Source organism: Cupressus sempervirens, chromosome 1, assembly GCF_028749045.1.
Source record: "Cupressus sempervirens isolate cs-2001-9-10 chromosome 1, ASM2874904v1, whole genome shotgun sequence".
In the NCBI taxonomy this organism is placed as follows: Eukaryota; Viridiplantae; Streptophyta; class Pinopsida; order Cupressales; family Cupressaceae; genus Cupressus; species Cupressus sempervirens.
In genome coordinates, this window is record NC_143118.1 from 587,076,015 (window position 1) to 587,098,613 (window position 22,599).

Sequence of the window (22,599 nt, forward strand, 5' to 3'; positions counted from 1 at the left end):
TCAAAAACTGCAACCTCAACGAAGAATATCATAAGTGATAGAGAATGCATCTTGTAACTCATCACCCAAGAATTAAAGTTATAAAATCCAATAAAATATAAAAACACAAATTCACTAAGGGCATTCTCTACAAGGTGAACGAACTCCCACGAACAAGAGCTCGTTAAAATTATATATGTATATATATATATATAATCTGACGTTTCACTAAACAAGGTCATGACAACCATCAAACCTTATTAAGGAGAAGCCAGCTACAATGGAAAACCAAGATATCAAAGAAACATAAGCCGTTATACATAAGATTCCAAGTTATCATGAATAGAACATAAGGGACCAAACTCTTGGAACTGTCTTATATACAATAAAATACTGTACCATCATATTCCTGATTTAATATTAATCATATATGAATCCGAACATGCATTCACAAAGCACATGCACTCTCATGATCCCCTATTAATGTATATCGAAATAGAAAACAATTAGCTCTGTAAAGACTATTGCATGCATGATGCTGAGTGAGATACGAGATATATATAAAGCCAAACATATAGTTACGAGGGGAGACAGATTAACAAAAATGCAAGGAAAGTGACATGAATAAATTCATGGACAAAGCTTCAGAATTCCAATATCAAACCATTGTCGAATTAGCAGACTCCAATATCAATTTCGCATTATGACCCACTACTCTGCAGCCGAATTTGTTATAACTGGGATTCAAACGCCTCCTTCTGATCTCCACAGGAATGTAGTTGATCAATGGAAATGCATAAACATATAAATTCAGGTGCTAAGGTACTGTAACAAAGCAAAGGGAAACGAAAGATAAAATGGTAGAAACAAGAACGAGCTGGATATCTGTGTATTGCCGATACACGACAAGGCAAACATATAATATTTTCGAGTTGACACTACGGCTTCCTTGCCGTTACAAGATTCATACACAAATATTTTATTCAATCGGTTTGAAAAGAAACGTAAGAAAGAGGGAAAAATAAAATGAAAAAGAAAGATGAAGAGTTTATTCATTAATATTATTTTTAATTATCTTTTCATCTTTGTTAAATTTATAAATACAAACGTTTATAAATATTAATTAAAATATTATGATAAAAGATATATTAAAATCCTTAGAGAATATTTATATATTTTAACCCAATTATTTAATTAAATTATTTATTTAAATAACTCATGCAGTTCCACAGATGTATTCTAGCTAGGTCTTTTTTTACTCGTCTGTCCAATGATGGTGATGCCTTGCCTAATTCTTTTCTGATAATGCTTTCACCCCTTTGACATGCTTCCTGTAAGGAATTCTCCAATTATAAATTATATAATCATAAATAATCTCCACAATTAACCTTTCATCTTAATTCCATGAATTCGCGATAACAAATTCATGATAACGATCAACTAATATGTCATCTTCACTTGAAATCATAACGACTATCTTACCATTTCGCCAGATTATATCAAATTAAGCTACCAACTGACTTCATGTGAACCTCAACGTCTATATTTCAAGCAAGGTCAAAAATTGGGATGTAACAATGAGAAGATCAACTTACCCAAGGCCTCATAAATATCTTAAAAAATTTGTTAAAAGAGTATGTTTGGAGGGAAGCTCTAACCACGGAGGTCCCATTGAATGCTATCATAGATAATCTCACCATCAACAAAAAAGTTGATAATCTATTGCATAGACTAGCAAGGTTTGAGCATCACTTATGTTAGAAATGTTGACATTGATGTCAAGAAGGTAAGAAGACAATGTTATAGACAAATTTTGCATTGATGTCAAGAGTTAAAAATTGTCATTGATGTCAAGAAGGTAAGAAGCCAATGTTGTAGACAAGTTTTTTATTGATGTTAGAGTTAAAAGTTGTCATTGATGTCAAAGCACATGAGCAGGATTACTAGGCAAGCATATTGTCAAATAATAAACATTGTCTTTGATATTGATCTTACAAAGAAGAGAGACTGTTCATGTCAAATAGAATTTGTTCTTGTTGCAGACCAAGTATAGGTAAGGCATGATTTTATTAATCATGAAGGCAAATTCAAAACCAGAATAACCTTATTTTATTCATGTTATGAAGGCGAGTTTAAGTCGGACTAATCTTACATATGACAGACACATGTATACTACTATAGGCCAAATTGTCAAAGGCATCAAGCTTGTGAAGACTGCTCGCAAATGACAGTCTTTGGCAGAAGCCCATCACCTGAAGCTTCACGAGGAGGAAGTGTTTCATTTGCACTAGACTGTCTCCTAACAACATCTGTGTCTACATCAGTCCATACTTCAGGCACATCTTCTGAACCAACCCCTATTTAATATGCACTGAGTTTTATTAAGTTTTCAAATTCTGTTTCTAGCATTCTAAAAATAGACTCCTTTGGGGGAGGGGGGAGGGGGTTTGATGTGGTTAGCAAAAATGATTCTAATAGTTTTGGTAGTCAGCATAGTTAGTTCTCAATTGTAAACGGTTGGTAGATTCTGATAGTGGTTCTCATTGCTAGGCAACCATTGGCCACTAAATACTTCTATTATATATGATAAAGGGGACAACAAATACGGAATTTCCCTAACTAATTTTGTGTACATTTGTGAAAAATTTTGTGTTTTCTGATATGGATTCTTTATAGATTTTTATTCATTATATATTATTCACCCCCTTGCATTCAATCAATTATATTAAAGCAATAAACAAAGATCAAGCATGAAAGGAACCAAATAATTGTCATTTAAAAGGTTGTCAAAGAAAGTCATATTTCTAAAAAGGAAATGGTTTGTTCGAGCATAGGTTGAGAGGAAATTTTTGAACCTACTTCCTCAGCTTGCCACAATGGAACACATTGCTTCTCAAGAAAGGGTAACTAATCTATATGCAACTGGGAGAATGTCCGTTAAGCATTCACATTGAATAGATCAATATAGTCATCGACTCATCAGGATGTTACAAATCTGCCTGCTAGTGATAATAAGCATTCAGGTTTATGGCAGCAGCAGAACCCTTGGGAAATTAACTTTGTAGATCTTGTCAGCAGCAGAGCAGTCAGATTAACTCTGTACTTTAAACCCACACTTCAGGGTATGGACTAAAAGACCAAATGATAGAATACAATTCTTACAGCTTCTATAACCAAGGTTGCCTGAGGATGGTTTTCCAAAACAAGAACAGTGCATTGTTTTCAGTTTCAGATTTGCAGTATGTTTGTAATAATAATCTAAGTTACTGATTCCGATGTGGATACAAGATGCAGGAAAAAAAAATGGTATATGTATGTATGTATGTTATATATATGTGTGTGTGTGCGCGCGCGCACACGCGCGCAAAGAAATGCAAGAAATTTACAAAAACAAATCATTTGAATCTCAAAATCATGTTTGCAACTTAAATTGGCCAAAATGTTTCTTAGCTTGAATTAGTTGCCCTTTCCTCAAGAACTACGCTATATAAAGCATCCTCGTCTTCATATCTACTATTAAAGAAGATGGCCTTCAATTCAAATACATGATGCTTTTGCCTCAGTACATGATATGTCGTCCTGATTATTTGTATCATCAATGTTATATTAATGTATTTTTTCTTGTTGGAGTCTTGTAGTAGATTGCACATGGATTCCAAGCCATCTTACTCCCTTGTATTTCAATTCACTGTCAGACAAGTGGATAATATCCTTTCCTTCAGTCTCTGTGATTTTTATATTTTTACCTGCATAAGAAAATATACTACGTCTTTGATGGTTACTACTATGTCATTTACATAGGGATATTAGCCACCTTTTTACTTCTTACTTAAGCTCTATGATTTTGTTTTGTTATAAACTTTTTGTAGTCGAATGCTCAAAAATTGAGTTGAACAGAGTTTTATTATTTGTTCCAGATATTTTCGTAAGGATAGCAACATCGGTTCAGGACATATTGTATCCCAGAAGATGTGGTCCTGCGCATTTTATCACCAGCTTATTTTCATAATTACCGTGCACAAGCATCAGAAATACAAATTTTTGTCAAGATATGATGATTATTGGTTAACTAGGGAGATGTCATTACAAATCAAAGCAAAGCCAAGTGAAGCAGACCAATTAGTGTTAGGATTAGGTCGCATTCAGAAATCTTTTCGAAGGCTGTCTAGATTTGTGCCTTCCATGAGTACTCACAAGCAATTCAATTGGTTTGGATTCCTCTGGATGCGTCCGGATGCCTTGCGGATGCTGGCCAGAAGCCAGCCACAGGCCTCTGGACGCATCTAGAATCCGCACGTGCCCGCTTCCGAATCCAGCTGATCTGGGAACGAATCGGTATCTTAGATAATAATATATAATAAATGTTTAGATGCATATCAGAGAAGGCAGATTTTAAACATGAACAAGGAGATCATAAATCATATAACAATGACATATTGCAAATGATAAACTTCTGACTTGAACAGTGATAATGTTTACTGTTAATCAGTATTGTATCAAAGTTTCAAACCGATTACGTATTGAATTAAGCTTGATAAACAACAAGCTGAAACACAAACAAAAAACTGAAATGAAAATCAGAAATCTTAATCAAGTTCCTTAGCTATAAAGCTCTCCACTGAGTGTCCGGTACTTCAGGTACGTGTACCCAGTACTTGGGTACGTGAACCCATACAACCTAGTCAATAACAGATCAACTTCATCTTTCTCAATGTAACTAGTATAAATATGTATAATGGCTCATGGGAATCCAGCCTCCAAGCTTCAAATTATATCATATCATTTTGCTCCTGTTCCCATACTAAGAAAACAATATAATTGTATATCAGTAATTCTAGTACTTGTATTTTAGTGGATGAATGATGTTATTATGCTTGAATTAGAAGTTCATTGTCTTTCTCCTTACCAGTGCACTGCAATAGCAATTCATAGATGACCAGTCAAAGCATTCCCTCCCATTACACAATGGAATCCCTGCGATTCAGTGAGTTGTGACCTGGAATACAATATTATTGATGTGGAAGTATGCAGAGGAAGATACAATAAGCTTATTTTGATGTTGAGTTGAGGTCGAACTGTACTTTTTGGTTTAGGGCATTCTTATCTGAAATTTGAAGAATTATTTGTTAAAAATGGTTGCAAACATTTTCAAAATTTTAACATTGGCAAATTTCTTTTCTTATTTTTTGGTTGTAGCATCAAACTGAAGTTTGGACGTATGACTCAGTACACATTTTCTCTCTGCTTTAAGGATATACACTCGTTTGTGTTTAACCATTTTATTGTTATAGTATGTTCAGTATTGCTATCATCGAAATTGTTTTAGGATTCCTGCAATATCTAGGCACATATTTTCAGACAGCTAATAGTATTTCCTACCAAGAATACTAGCATGAGAAGTAAATAAGCTGGTGTTACATGCAAGCCAAGGACAGTCCCAATTTGCCTTACGAATAGAATGCCAAACAACAAACCATTTTTATAGAAGCAAATACAAACTTGTTGGTGGGGAGTAATAAACTGAAGCAAAGAAAAAGGACATAAGTGAAGCACGCTTTAATGTCAAATCTAAAGATAACCCAAAGCACAGGATAACATACCTGACCCCACGCATGGACACCTGCATCAGTTCGGCTTGATCCAATCAAGCAAAGGTCCTTTTTTCCTAACTTTGTAATCTTTGTTAAGGCTTCCCCTACAACACATTGCACTGTTGCTGGTTCTATCTGATACTGCCATCCTGAAGAAAAATGTAAAAAAATCAGCAATTTGAAAACATCAAAAGAGCTGTGTCCAAAGCAACCAAATCTGAATGTAAGAGATTATTTTGATGCCAATCGCTCAAAAATATAATAAAATATTATGGTCTTCCTCTATAATTACTAAAAATCTTAGACTATAAGTACCATGTTTTCCATTGTATTCTTTGATGACAGTGCATGAAGTTCTGTAGCATTAGTCTTAGACATTAGTCACATGGAGACAGAGAAATCGGAACATTTAGAGAAAAGGAGATTTTGACACAAGCATTTTTAGCATTTTTAGCATTTTTAACAAAAAGCAATCCCTTATGGGATACAACCACCCAGACAACAGGACATGGTTATAAGATTTAAGCAACAGCCCACAAATAAACAACAGTCCTATAAGAAGCCATAGAAGCAGAATGCAACTAAGTAAAAACAAAGGATTAAACCTTCGCATACAAAATAAGTATAACCTTTCCATGGATGCTCACTTCCTGACCTGCAGTTGCGGCATAATATCCTGATGACTTTTCTAATCCTGTGCCATCGTTAAAGGATGTCATTGTGAGAGATTTTCACTATTAGGAATCACTATCAATCCATGCCTCCAACAAAAATCTCAATTGTGGCATATATTTGTGAGGGAAAAAAGGAGACTAAGAAGATTGCAAAAATCCAAAAGTAAGTGAGAAAAGGATGACTTCTATTTATGACCTTACGGATCAGAACCCTAAGAGAATCAATGGACAAATCTGCAGATTAAAGTAAAAACCATATACAAAATGTAATATATGCATAAGAAATATCAGATTCGTATGCAGATCACATTCAAGAAGAATGGAAGACTTTACAACATAAAGTATTGCATGAAAGAAGATATATACAGTAATGTAAAGCAATCTTGCAGCTACGAACTTATATAGCTATTTATACAAAGAGGCCATGGTTAGGAGTTCAAAATATGCTATCCGATGTCAAAAGCATATGATACACTTTTCATGTGGACAAAAGCATGTCAGATGTTGAACTGGTATGGTGCCAAACTTCAACCATGTATGGTTGGTAATATATTTTATTATATAGTGTAGGTGTCGTCAAGTGTTACACGAATATGGTGCTAAACTAGGTGCATCCAGTGATGGCATACATGTTGGTGTATGTTTTATCATCCACCAAACACAGAATAAAATATCCAAGGACACTCACTCTTTCTTAAACAAAATCAATGTGTGTGCTAAGATTGCATGAAGATCACACAGCAATTTCAAGGTTTATATGTGTGAACAAGTGACTTTGAATTGGCTAGCTTCCTTGGTGATGCTTGCTGAAACATGCAAGGGGACTTACACTCAACTGATATGATTCACAAGCTAGGACTTAATTTGAATTTCATTATTTTCAAGCATTTTTCATATTTTGAACCTCAAAAAGGATAAAAAAAGAAGGGTTTTAGAAGTTCTAAGCTATTCCTAAGAATTAAAGAGACAGTAAAGACTAGGTGAAACTAACAACGCTTTGCTTCACCACACAAAGGGCAACTACACAAAGTAAATGCAAGCTTCTAGGTTCTCAAGATTTTCATACTGTGAATAATACCATCGAATGGACAATATTTATCCAAAGTAGAGGTATCCACAATATAAGCTCAGGCTAAGAATACAGAGTAAACAAAAATCATTTGTTCAAAAAGAGTATGAGCAATAGTTTCACCAATCTATACTATAAAATATTTCATTCATCTAACAACTTCATAAAGAAAATATATTCTATGTTGATGAAAGCATAAAAACATGCAACCAAATGATGAAAATAAGGATTCAAAGCAAAATACAAATGTGCTTTTATTATCAAAGTTTCTTCACTATAAATCTTTTCACACAATAAAATGAGAGAAGGGAGTTTCTGAAATAAATGGAAGGTCGAGAACAATCCAAGATCAATGGTCCAGATATAACAATGCTAATTCGGGTTTCCTAAAATAACAATAAGAGAAAATGCATGGAAGACAAGTGGCGCAAGGTGCTATCTTCTAGGAAGGTGCATAGTCAGTATTTTCAACAGCAGTATGTTCAATGTACCTAGACACGAGAGGCATGATCTCTTCCATTGCAACACATGATAGCATATTCATCTTGAATTTCATTCTGTCCAAGTCATCTGCAAACATGGAAAAAGCATTTTCCCACTCCAAGACCTGTTTCTAAAAGGCATCCCAAATGGACATGAACTTAGATGCCTTAGTCAAATTCTGTTTCAGGACTGATCCAGTGATGACAAAGAAATCCTCCTAAGTTTTGAGCTTTAGATTTTCAAGTGCATATCATTTTCTCAAATAGTCTCTTTCCTAAAGTATATCAACAGCTATAAAAAAAATATTGATCTGAATCTCTCCAATCTGCTCCTCAACTTTGATACTATCAGCCTTCACCTTTTCTAAGTCCTCACTTCATGTAATTACAACCTATTACCACGTTGAAATGATATTCCTTCCCTGTAGCAATCACTTGCCCAACAATCAATTCCTCTATAAGCATTCCTTTCAACACCCTTAGGCACGAGATTACTCTATCCTGATTATCATGAAGATCTTCCCATATTTCTGACATGTTTGCAATTCTGAAGAGCAAAGAAGTCTGCCCATATATCAACATCAACTTTTCCACAAATGTAGCAACTTCTTCATTGTTGCCTGCCATCCATTCCTTAGCTTTGCTTGTCATTACCTATCCATCTTCAAAATCTCCAATTGCCTCCTGCTAGATATTCAGAAGTGGGGGAGCTACTACATCATCATGATCAAGAGGCTTGGTCAAGTGCTAAACATACTTCTTCAAGCGTTCATTTTCTTTCTGGTATTCTCTTTTCTTCCTTATCTCCTTTTCCAATCTCTCCTTGATGGAAGTGACATGACTGTCCAAGTCTTCAACCTCTAAACCCTTGGTGATCGGGCAAATATTGACGGTCGCAATTTCATACTCCTTAGGAATAATGTCCTCTTTTGTCTAATCAACTTTTTGCAAACAATCTAAACCAAACAACAACCCATTTTATCACTATTAATTGTGGAAAGCCTCTTGGTTGTCTTACTACCACCTTCTCTTATCTAGCTAAGGAATCAGCTGTCTCATCTTCTTCCTGAACTTCCACGGGTACTTTCATCTTCATTCTTTCTGTTAACTAATCAAGAATTGTAGATTATTCAGTACCCTCTTGTGCTTGATTATTCTTTTCATATGGAAAATCCTAAACTCCTCTAAGAGCGAAAATCATTCCCTCTTGAAATTCCTTGTCCCCTCCTATGGTATTGATTCAATATTGTCCTAATGAATTGGAGAAGAAATCCTTACCTCAACAAGTGATTCTTTTGCAAGAGTCAATATACTATCCAAATTCCTAGATGTAGTGGAGGGAAGGGCCTGATTTCTGCCTCTTTTTAGCAAGTTCTTCATTCACAATTTTCTTCCCTTTTGACCTTGTAGAGTCATCAACTTCTCCCTTCCTTTTCCTCAAATTAATACTTTCAATTGGTCTGATACTTTGGGATTCTCCCCAATTAGAAGAATAATATTCTATTATGCCTAAGTCATAAGTGAGTCATATTCTTTCGCTTAAACACTTGGACATGCTACTCAACCCACCACTATGAATACTTGACAACTAGCCATATAAAAGGTGGTTAAATTAGTAAGGTCTAGTTCTTACCATTTCACAAGAGGAAGTAAACTATTCTCATCGAAGCGCAATTAGGTGTACAAATGCTAAAGATTCCAAAGTCGAAAGTAAAACATTGGCATGGTGGTAAGAAAGGGGATTTTCATAGGATAGGTTAGGGGTTCGAATCACCTAACCAATATTTTGGATAACTTTGATTGTTGACCCCTGGCCAATTCGAGATGCATAACAAAGATGCCATGTGGCATCATTCGATTGGCTAGAAAATGCCAAATGTCGCGTTATAATTTGTTGGTTGCATTGCTACATCAACACTTGATTAAATCACATCATTAATGACTATTGACTATGCTTCCACTTTACCACTTTGAACAATTTTGACTACAACTTTGACTGGTCATAACTACCACATACAAACTTTGCTTTTGTCCATTCAAAATGCACTAAAAAGCTCCATTGAGCTCTACAAGATGGAATTAGAAAAAAAATGTTTCATGATCAGCTATTTTTTTGGTCGACCAGTTTTGAGCGCATGTTACTTTGACTATATAGATCCTCTTGGATCAAAACCTTCCCACAAAAAACTTTTGGTCTCCAAAAGTATTATCTCCAAAAGTATTAACTGCAATTTGTAAATACTTGTACCAGTTGCATAGCTCCAATGTTTTTGGAAGGCGCATTCCCCTATCTTTCACTTTTGTACTTCGGAATGGGAATGTCGAAGCCAAATAGCTAATAGAACCTTAATTATAATTCTTCAAAATTTGAGAAATAATAGTTTCCAAGAGTTTATAAGAACACTAATAGATCAAGTTTACAATAGATTGCCAAATATAGGCCTACGAAACCATGCCTCCCTCGGCGACGATTACAAATCATTACAATGAAGCCAATCTAGGCTTAGGTTATAAAGCCTCTCACTCTTCCTCAATTAAGAATGGTTACACTAAAGCCTTTTCCAATGCTTTATGATCACAATTACATCATTTTTTATGAAAACTTGGCATGGCAATGTATGCACTAGTAGGTAAGTATAGAGTTTTTGAAATCCCTACTACATCAAATATGCAAATATTTCAAGAGATAAACAACCTTTCATGGCTCTTGTAATGGTTTGGTTAATTTCAATCGCATTAACCCACTACTCAATAAGAGATAGCTAACATACCAATATATCCAAGAGACTAACCAATTCCTCGAGAGATTCTTTGGATGACAATACCTTCCTAGGCACCTCCTTGAATTGATGGGTTTCTTTGGAGGTTGTTTTTGCTACCTTTTTTTTATACCCTCATTCTGATCCTCCTACTTTGATGGAGTATGAACCACTATCTAGTACACTTGCCTCACAAGTTGTGGGCATAGTGACCTACACTAAGTCTGAAAGATCCCAAAAGGATCCTTTCACTGAACTTCTGTAAATTTTAATTGAAATAATAGATTTTCCTATGCTTTCCTTGTGGTCTTAGAGAATTAGACAGAAGTTGCAAAAGGATTTTTTTTTTTGTATTTTCCAAATATAAGCAAAACAATAATTAACAACAGCAGCAAATGTGAAATAGACTGGAAACAGCGTGCAATAATATAATATTCAATCAACCAGAATAGCTACAAATCATACCAGGCAATATATGCAATCAATATGCCAGCCAAGGTGTTTAAAACAAGGAATGATGACACCAGGTGCAAGAATGGACCAGCCACGCACCAAAAGGGTAGAGATGGCTAACGTAAGCCAACCAACAAACCACATGCCAACTAAAAGGCAATCGTACAGCTGCTATAGTAACACCAAGGCAGCAAGAAGATCCCAACATGCCAAACAAGATCCCCAACGTGCAATGCACAAGCACCCCCAAACACTAAACTTAACAATCTTTGTCAACTGCTGAAACCATCTATTGGAGTTTGCATCCCAATAGCCAGGCTCTGGGGTTTTTGTCCTAGTCCTCTAGAATCGCTCCTCAGAGCATAATTGCAAATACCAAGAATGAAGATGTAAAAGATGATGAAAGAATGAGCCAGCATCTCCTTTTATCTCCCTCTCAAAGCCAATTGAACCCTAAAGGGAGAATATGCCTTTCGCTTTATTATAAAATGGCATCTTCTCAATTAAAAGGCCTTTATGTATAGGGAAAACACCCTTTTCCTCAAATAACATAACTCTAGGAGCTCGAAGGTCTCTGGATGATGAAAATAAGTTATAATAATTTGAGACCTTTCCAACGAGCTATAACACATAGGCCTTCCTGACTAGATGAAGCCAAAGTCCCCTTATTACTCCAATTAGCTATATAAATAGCTTTATTTTAATTTATTTAAACGCAAACTTAGGAAATATTCCTTTTATTCAACTGGAAAGCCAAACCAACCAAATAACCAGTGAACTGGTCCTGTCACCTACCTGTGACTAATGTTGGGCAATGTGCGCCAACTGGCAGTCCCATCCCTAAAAACTAGGGATGCTCGTAGAAATTAGGGAATATAACCTGTCACCCTGAAACCCGTATATTTGTCCCAAGGAGCCTCAAATCTGATCGCTACCAAAACCTCCTAGATTTTAGGAAAATCCCTTAAATTAAGGAACTGCCCAGACTGGCTCTCAAACTGACTGTAGAACCAACTCCAGTCACTGAGTATCCAATATGAGTCTCTATCCACCACTGCTAGCCTACAAGACTCCAATAATAGGCCAACTCTCATGACTCTGCTAGTCAGACTAGAGAGGGGACATGACAGTCCTCCCCTCTTAGAGATGCTTGCCTACAATCAACTACAATGCTGCATGCTACAAAATGGACTCACCCTCTCAGGTGGCATCCTCTATGGGTAGACCTCTCCAGCTCACCAAGTATTCCCGAGTCACCCTAATCCTCAATTGTCTCTCCCTGACCTCCAGAATCTCCTCAGGGGCCAAAGTCAATTTACCCTCTTCGTCCAAAGGAGGTAAATCGCGTGATGTTGTAATGGCTTCTCTAGTGCCTTCTTCAGGCATGACACGTGGAACACGTTATAAACCCTACTATTTGGTGGTAACTTGATCTCATAGGTAACCTCTCCAACTCGCCTGAGTACTCTGTAACGTCCATAAAAACAAGGCTTGAGCTTCTCAGCTCCTCCCCATTTAAGGGTGCTCTATCTGTAAGGCTACAGACGAAGGAAAACCATGTCACCCACCTCAAATGCTCTCTCTATCTTGTGCTGATCAGCACACATCTTCTGCTGATTCTGAGCATGTTGCAAGTTCTCCCTAAGAGATCTCATGATATCATTGATTCTCCTGCAACCAATCCTATGCCGAGGGAACTCTGTTGTCACTGAAAGCCAAATCAACAAAAGATAATGCCTCGTAGCCATAAAGAGCTCAGAAGGGAGTCATGTCAATGGACATATGGTGTGTAGTATTATAAAAATATTCGCCCATATACAACCAACACACCCATGCCTTCTGCGGCCCTGACACATAGATGCGTAGATACCCCTCCACCCACTTATTAACTACCTTAGTTTGTCCATCTAAGGATGGTAACTAGTGTTGGGGGTCAACTCTATGCCTGCTAGCCTGAAAAGTTCCTGCCAGAAGGAACTCATGAACCTGCTATCCCTGTCACTCACTATGGTCTTGGGGAGACCATGGAATCTAAATATCTCTCTGAAAATAACTCGACTACCTGTTAAGTTGTGAAGTCCGCTGCAATAAGAAAGAAGTGGGCATACTTAGTCAACCTGTCCACCACAACATAAATACAATCCATCCCCTGAACTCATGGAAGACCTGTAATGAAGTCCATAGATACCCATGTCCACTTCTGCTCCAGTATAGGCAGAGGTTGCAACAATCCAACCGGAAAAGTATGCTCTGACTAGTTCTGCTCACAAGTCATGCATTCACGAACATGGTGTAAGACATCATCTTTGAGACCCATCCAAGAAAATCTCTTCCGTACCGCCCTATAGGTCTTACCATAACCCGGATGTCCTGTTGTAGGAGTATCATGGTAAGCATGAAAAACGTGCTCCTTCAATTGTGATTTAGGAACAAGGTAGACCCTACCATTGTAGTAGATGACATCATCCATTACACTATATCCGTCATCCTGTGTCAACCCATCCATGATCTCACAAGCATGCTGATTTTTGAAATACTCAACTAAAAGTTGAGCCTTCCATTCTGCCGAAATCTCACTCAATGAACATAGAGCAGCAAGTGATGGCTTCCTGGAAAGTGCATCAGCAACAGTATTGTTCTTCCCCTTGTTGAGCTCTACGTCAAAACCATATGCATGCACCTTGCTTACCCACTTTTTTTGCCTGTCATTAAGCTCTGTTTGATCAAGGAAATATTTCAGACTATTATGGTTTGTCCTCACCACAAATTTGCTGCCAACAAGATACTGTCTGAATTTGGCTAATACATGCAGGATAGCCAATATTTCCTTGTCATATGTGGAATAAAACCTCTCATTATCCAGCAATTTCCTACTCTCGTAGGCAATGGGGTGTTTGTTCTGCATAAACATCGCCCCTATGCCTTCACCTGAAGCATCACACTCAAGTACAAATGGCTATGAGAAATCAAGAAGTGCCAAAATTGGACATGTGCTCATAACCTCCTTGAGTCTCTCAAAGACTCCCTGTGTTTTCTCTGTCCATTTGAAGGCTCCTTTCTTCGTGAGATTTGCTAAAGGTGTTGCTAACTGAGAGAATCCCCTCACGAACCTCCTATAACAGGCACATAAACCAAGGAACCCATGCAACTCAGTAATGTTCCTGGGAGACGGTTAATTGTGAATTGCCTGAATCTTCTACTCATGCACTCACTCCCTTTGAACTAATCACGTGACCTAAGTATAGAATCTCTCTGAGTCTAAATTCACATTTGGACAACTTAGCAAATAGAGATTGACTCGCCATGATGCTAAGCACCTTCTCAATGTGTCTGAGATGATCCTCCCATCTCCGGCTGTAAATCATTATGTCATCAAAAAACACCAGAACCAATTTCCTCAACTGCTTGTGGAAGATGTGGTTCATAAAAGACTGGAAGGTGGCAGGTGCATTAGTGAGGCCAAAAGGCATCACCTGAAATTCATAGTGCCCATAGTGACAATAGAAAGCAGTCTTGTGCATGTCCTCATCCCGCACATGAATCTGATGATAGCCTAAACGGATATCAATCTTCGAAAAGTAGATAGCTCCGTGTAGCTCATCTAAGAACTCATCAATGCGTGGAATGGGGTATCTATTTTTTATTGTCTTTTTGTTCAAGGCTCTGTAATCAATACACATCCACAAAGTCTCATCCTTCTTTTTAACAAGCACCACAAAAGAAGCAAAAGGGCTAGAGCTAGGGCGAATGAATCCCATATCTAATAACTCATGGATGGTCCTCTCAATCTCATCCTTGTATGCTCTAGGATGACAATATGGGGTAGTAATCACGAGCTAAGCCCCATCCTCCATCACTATCCCATGCTCAAAACCTCTATCAAAAGGTACACCAAGGGGTATGTCACCAAAGACTCGACCATGCCGGTCCATCACTGACTGTATGTCGACATGAAAGGCCCTACCATCCTGAGGTGTAGGTATTTTGGACTTCACAGAATGTGTAGCTTAAAGTATGTCATCATGACGAATGATAGTCTCCATCCTATGAGAAGTTACCTCCTTAGGACTAGCATTCTGAGACTCTGCGACTCTGACCAAGACTCTACAAGTCCAAGGCAGGGTGCACTTTTCGAGGCAATTGGCCTCTGGACTTGAACTCAACCGAGTCCTGGCAGAGTCCACGTAGACTCGCCAAGTCCAAGGACTCGCTAGACTCGCCGATTCCTAAGCCCAGGACTCTCGCTGGCGGCAAAGACATTAAAGTGCAAAAAATTAAGAAATCAATGACTTAAGTTGCATTTTTCTGGTTGTTATAACATCTATTTGACCTAAAAAGGTCATTCCACCATTTGCTTATGCTTGTGATAGAGAGGAAAGAGTTAGAGAAGAGTATTGGGGTTTTGAGAGAGAAATCAGCAAATCAGTTAGCTCTCCCATATCGATTGTTGATGGTTTGTGCAACTTTGTAGCTTGCACTTAAGCATTGAGAGGAGCTTAAGGAAGCATTTGGAAGAGGCTTCTACAAACTTACTTGCATTCCATTGTTTGACTTTGTGCAAATTTGAATAGGTAGGCAACAAGTTGCATTTCTTTTTGTTGTTTTGTAATATGTTTTACATTCACATTTTTTACTTTCCATTTTGTTTAGTCTCTACTTCTACTAGCTACTATTTAGAATCTAAATTTATGTTAATTTATCTTGATGACAAAGTAAGAAGGCCCTAAAGTTTAAAAATCTGATTTGATGCTAACTTTTTTCTATCTATAATATATTCATATTGCAACAGCAAACACACTGACATAATACCTCAGGGTGAGCCTTCTGGAAGTGGAACTAGGCCTGCATTTAACCCTGATGTAGACCCAAGTACAATAGCAAGAGATAGGGCTTGGAAACATGCCATCCCGGGCCACAAAAAGGGAGTTGTCACATGTTGGCATTGCAGTGTAGTATATAATGGAGGAGGAAAAAATAGATTGAAGTATCACCTAGCACATATACCTAGGTGTGATGCTAAAAAATGCAAAAATGTACCCCAAGATGTTATGCGAGACATGCAAACCCTTCTAGAGGAAAAAATGGAGAAAAAAGAACTGAAAAAGAAGCAACAAGAAGAAATGGCACAACTAGCCCAATAGGGATCTTCTAGTTTTTGCTCTCCATTATCCCCTACTCCACCTACGAATGCCACTGCTTCTACAAGTGTGACCATTGGGCCTCGCATTTGTAAGCAAAGACCGACATTTTATTCCATGTTTGTTCCATGCACGACTCCAAGTGCACAACCATCGCTTGAGAGCATGGCTTGGAACAAGGAGAAGCATGACCATGCAAAATTGGCACTTGGAGACATCTACAAAAACATTTCATTCAATGCAGCAAGGTACTTATTTATTTAAATTTTAATTTATGTCTTACTTATCTTGCTTTCAACTTTTAACTTTCAAGAGACAATAATATGCTTATTTTGTTTATTTTAATTTGTATTTTGTTTTCAAATTTAATTATAATATACAAATTTGTTTAACTTTAAATTTTATTTTATTTGTTTTAGGTCCCCTTATTGGCAAATTGCAATCGATGTTGTTACTGTTTGTGGTCCGAGGTTCAAAGCCCCTAATGCTAACGAGCTAGGAGGCCCTATTTTGACCCAAAGGGTGGCTGATGTAGAAGGTGCAATCAAAGAGCAGCGTGAGGTGTGGAAGACGAAGGGTTGCACCATCATGACTGATGGTTGGACTAATAGAAGGAGTAGAACACTCAACTTTCTTGTCTCCGCATCAAGTAATTGTATTTAGACATAAAAAATTTAGAAGTAGAACTTGTACTTAAGTGATTAAGCTTATAAATTATGAATTTACAAATATTGATTCATCATTGATCATTATACTAATTTGTTTCTTTTTCTTTAGGTGCCACGGTTTTTTTTGAAATCAATTGATGCCTCAGGATAAGCAAAGAATGTTGAATATCTTTGTGAGACAACGGATGAAGTGACAAAAGACGAGGGTGAAGAGAATATGGTGCAAATAGTTACAGATAATGCAGCAAATTATGTTATTGCAAGAAAGCTTCTTATGGAGAGACACCCTCACATATTTTGGACCCCTTGTACTGTTCACTGCATTGACCTCATGTTAGAGGATCTTGGTAAACTTCCTTGGATAAAAACAATTATAGAGCAAGGAAGGAGTGTATGTAAATACATATATAATCATAAATGGGTCATGAGGAAATCACTGACCAAAAGGAGTTGTCTCGTCCAGGGGTCACAAGATTTGCAACCAATTTTCTCACATTGAAATCTTTGCTTGATTCAAAGGGAGGTTTGAGACGCATGTTTGCCAGTGAGGAGTGGATTGCATCATCATTTGCAAAGACCAGTGCAGGGATTGATGCAGCTGATCATGTTTTTGATGAGGCTTCCTTTTGGACATCGATCACTAATATTGTGACGGTAATTTTCCTTTTTGTCCTCATTTCAACTTTTTTGTTTATGAAATTATGTTGATGAATTGAGAGACTCTTAATATTACAATTGAAGGCCTCTTTAATTTCCAAAAGTAAGTCTCATTATTTTTCCAGATGCATGACTCTTCATATGTTGCATGCCTTTGCATATAATAAAATATCAAATATTTAGAGTGTGATGCCTAGCACGTGTTAAATGTCACATAGTGCTCACTTGATTATACGAAAGAATATAATGGAAATATCTTCTCTAGCTGTTGACACAATACAATTTCAACATGATGCAATGCAAGGCCAAGTGAACCCCCAACGGAGGTGACCAAGCCCCCAACTAATAACCACACAACACTCAACACAAGATCTGATAGAAAATCCAACTCTTTATTCATAAATAATTGATTACATACAATGTGTCAGGTTATAGGGCCTTCCCAATTATGGCCAAATACAAAGCAATTACATTAATAGTTCTGCGAGATCTCACAAGATCCAAACAACCTTAGCTAGCCCAGATCTGTAACACCACAACAATCCGGTAGAAACACCAAGAAAGATCTAAACTTGTGCTCACAAGCCACCAAGCAATCTTCTTGTTCCCTAAGCCCACAATCAGCGACTAGCTCTGCTCAAAAATTTGCAACTCCAGATTCCTTCCTTAAACCTTTGCCAATACATCTCCCTCTCTACAACACTACCCTAACCCTTGTTTTTATACTTGCACAATCACAAGTCGACCTATTACAAATAGAATCATCTAGAACCCAAACAAACACAATATGCTTTAGTTAGCTTACAACAATCATTAAATGCACATAGGAGAAAGAACCGAGACCTTAAATAGGTCTTCACACATCCCACGATTGATCCACTTCATGATCACACGCAACACATTAAATTCGCCAGTTGGCCGATCAAATCTTCCATGAACACCCAGTCGGTGAACCAAAACACTGAGCTACATCAGCAACCACCAAGCACGCCAAGTATACACCGAGCATACTGAGTAGGCACGTTCATCGAGCTCCCTATTCACCGAGCACAAGTTCCAACAAGTAGATCATCAACTGAGTACCACAAGCGTAACCAAGTCCATTTAGTCACCAAAATCCTCAGGTGAAACTATAACCAAGAACTACCCCAATAGTGACCGAGCATCACCTCCTTACAACCGAGTTCACCCACTCCAAGGTCAAAACCCACTCCTACATACAGGATTGCCAAATACCCCAAGATGCTCCTGCATCAAACACCCCAGGTGCAAAAGATGTTCTCAATAATTGAAAGAACATCTTCCGAGATTCAACACATAAACCACGAATAATCGAATTGGATTTTCACATACATATCCTCCAAGTAATCAACTTGTACGCTCTTTCCTTTGTTCCACCTATGCAAATCCTCTCTTGCAACAAACAATTGTTTACTTTGCTTCTTCACATCCTTCCTTGATGTACCACAAGTTTGTTTCCCACGTTGATCTCTAACCCCTTAAGAATCCTTCAACTCAACTCGCCTACTAAATTTTAGGTTCCTCCAACCAAGTTCTACATTCTGCAAAGGAATCAAGAAAGATTTCTTGCCACCCTTCTCAATAGTAAAAACATTCTTAACACAATCATGCACTGCCCTACAATCATACTGATCAATCTGAAAATTAACAAGACACTGCTCCCTCACCTCTAAAGCATGTTCATCTTGCAACCAACTAATCCTATAAGGACTAGAATATCTCACTCTCCTCAAACCAAGTTTCTGAATCATCTCCTCAGCAACTAGGTTATTAGTGCTATCACTATCCACAATCACATTCCAATATTTACCTTCAGACTTACATCGAATCCTGAACAAATTTCTTCTTTGACAAGGTTCCAACAACTTCTTACCAAACAATACTCACCGAACTAGCAAGTTATCGTCCACCTTGGGCTCATTCACTAAATCCTCATTCATCACAGCAGCTCTTCTATCACCAACCTTCCTATCAGCATTGGGACATTCAAATGACCTATGTCCTTCACCGCATCTATAGCAACTACCTTTAAATCCACCTCTACCTGTTCTTCTCCTCATTTCAATAGGTTTCAATTCATCCTCAGCAATCGATTTATCCTTTAGCAGCTATTCTTGCTTCTCCTTCCCTTGGAAATTACTTGATGTCTTCTCTTTAACTTATCTTCTACCTTCAGAGCATACTAATAAGCATCCTCAACCGAATCAATCTTCAACATGTCAATCTTATCTTGAATAATGAATCTCAAACTACTAATATATCTAGCCACCTTCTCCTTAGAAAGTTCTCTATGTCAAAACCAAATTGTTAACTTGTAAAACTCTTAGGTATAATCCTTTATAGTCATATCCTTCTGCGTTAGATTTTGCAACCTCTTAAACAACTCAAGTTCATAATCAAAAAGAATGAACTTAGCCTTCAATTTTGTGACCATCAATCTCCACCTAATGATTTTCATTTCATCTTCCTCTTCTCTATCTCTCTGCAATTCTTTCCACCATAAAGCAACATGTCTTTTCAACTTAGTCTATATCAACCTCACTCTGAGCAGATCTCCAATATCTTCTCTAGGTGTAGCTATGGTGGATATCATGCGAGTGATTCCATGACTAAACACTTGTGTTGAGTCACCCTCAAGGAGTAGCTATGGTGACCGTCATCATAAGACGTCAACATCATGAGCGATTTCGTAATGAACACTTGTGTTTGCTTGCATTTTCATTCATGGGAGTAACCATGATGGACCCACCCTCAAGGAGTAGCCATGGTGGAGGTAATGTGAGTGATTCCATAACTAAACACTTGTGTTGAGCCACCCTCTAAGACTAGCTATGGTGACTGTCACCGTGAGATGATTAATCATGTGATTGATTCCATGATGAACACTTGTGTTTGTTAGCATTTTCATTCATGGGAGCAGCCATGATGGCACCACCCTTTGGGAGTAGCCATGGTGGACCTTATAACTCAGACATCTGAGAAGGATTCCTCCCTAGCTAAGAGGGAGTGTTGATGTCATTGTAGTTATGGTTGAATTCATTCAGGCCAGCATAGATAACATAAAGATCGTGATAATATTAATACTATGATATAATAATTATTTATAAATATAATAATAACATCATTATTATAATATTAGTTAGATATTGTAATTATATTATAATAGTATTGTGATATAATTATTATAATAATTATTAAATTATATTATATATTTGAATTCATTAATTGGACAGTGAGTGGTGACCCTTGCTGAAAGGGAACCACTAACATATATATAAAGGAAGATTAAGTCTTCCTCTTGGTAATTAAGAAAATGCATGTACTCAAACAACACTCATGGTTGGTCCCCACAAACTTGCCTATCTTCAATTATCTCACAACCTTGTGACCAGGATGCTTCTTGTTGGCAGGGTAGCGGCAAAGTTCCTTGCTTGGATTTGGCCATTTCTCCCTTCAAGAATGAAACTCGGCCAAGAATGAAACTCGGCCAACAAAATGGACAGGAGAATAATAAAAAAGGCACCAATACAAAAAGAGCCAATTCCTTCCCGAAGGTTTCAGCAAGCGTAATTAGACTATGATCCACCTGACCTCTATTGACTGTGCAGTTTAACTTCTTGTTCTTGTTCGTCATTTCTTGACAGTTTTGCTTAGCACTTTACTTTGTTTAGACTTGGGAACCCATTCCCCCCATTTTTATTTAATAGTATAAAATACCCTTTTATACGAGTAATGCATAGATCACTGATTCGTTTACAAATTAAAGATAGCAATTCAATCATCTCAAACACTAAGTTTAGTTATGTCACTACTTCTTGATAAGTTAATAACTGAGACCATGAATGATAGAGGGCTCAGAAAAAGCGAGGTTAATTTGCAGGCAACGGGTTCCAGGCAGGAAACAAACTAGAATGCTCTCCATGAGTAACTTAAAAAATTTGGCTTGTAACATGACCAACCTGCATATTTGGTGCCATCATAGGCCACCACAAGTTTCCACTTCCATCTTTCCTCGTAGTCGTGACAGCATTTTTCGTCTATTGTTGCGGCACCGTTTTCTGCGGCAGAGCACAACTAATTTGTTAATGATAAACAAGAAATGTGATTGCTTTCTATGAAGCAAAACATTGGTGTGTGTACCTGTGCCAATATTCCCGTTTGGAGAGGTCGTGTGAATAGCGAAGGGTATAGACATTGAACGATTTCCAACTGAACACCATGACATCTCTAAAACGATTATTTTGCCGTTACCTCCAATACCTGCCACAACCGAGTATGATATGATGAAACATACCAACGGATCAGCCAACACACTCGTGGTTAGTTTTATCTCGACACCACCTATTGATGTCATTATTTCGTTTAAACAATTTTTTTTGATGGAGGTCATCCACAAAGACGTTTTAGGTACCCGATACGGGTTCACGCGTGCCTGAAACTTCTTCGGCTAAGAGCCAAGGACTGAGGAGCATCCATGCTGCCAAATTCGCCCGGGGCACGATCCTAGCCTCATCCCTTTTTGATGTCTTTGGACCTTGCACTCAGCAAGACTTGATCCCTAGTGGGCTCTCATTTAAACAATTTTGCCTCGCAAAACAAATTTCATTTTAGAGTGTCTTTTCTATGGCCCTTTGGGTGCATGTATATGAATTGAAAATTAGATTTGAAAATGGGAATGGGAAATAGGAATCCCAAATTTTGTTCACCTCCAATTTCACTAAGGGTCCATTTGGCAACGGGAATACAACTGGAATACGCATATATTCCAGAAATTTTTAATTCTTTGTTTGGATGCACCAAATCGGAATAGGAATAGGAAAAAAATTGGAATACGTATTCCAATTTTGGCCCAAAAATGAGGATTTGGTAATCCACCTAAATAGATGGAATAGGAATACGTATTCCTATTCCAATTTTTTTAATTTTAGAAAACATAAATTTTTGAGCCTGTGTATTCCACATCAAATTCTAGATGAACCAAACAAGAATAGGAATACGTAACCCCATTCTCTATTCGAGAATAAGTATTCCAGAATAGGTATTCCTATTTCCGTTTTTATATTCCCGCAACCAAACAGGCCCTAAGGGTCCGTTTGGCAACAGGAATA

General features: G+C 37.5%; 1 protein-coding gene across 5 annotated transcripts in view; it reads right to left on the reverse strand.

Moving 5' to 3' along the window:
• LOC149578780 (Pseudouridine synthase family protein) overlaps positions 1-22,071 on the reverse strand; it is a 117,592-nt gene extending 95,521 nt beyond the window's left edge. For 4 of the 5 annotated variants that reach the window (XM_089831612.1, XM_089831605.1, XM_089831595.1 and 1 more), the window contains exons 1-3: positions 21,632-21,847; positions 21,451-21,549; positions 5,580-5,719 (exon numbers count right to left, since the gene is read on the reverse strand). In XM_089831612.1, the coding sequence (XP_089687738.1) occupies positions 5,580-5,719; positions 21,451-21,549; positions 21,632-21,845 (453 nt within the window). In that variant the 5' untranslated portion in view covers positions 21,846-21,847. Of the gene's footprint in view, positions 1-5,579; positions 5,720-21,450; positions 21,550-21,631; positions 21,848-21,923 lie in introns of those variants that run through there. The other variant, XM_089831588.1, reaches the window with a different exon arrangement.
• Between the last annotated feature and the right edge of the window lie 528 nt (positions 22,072-22,599).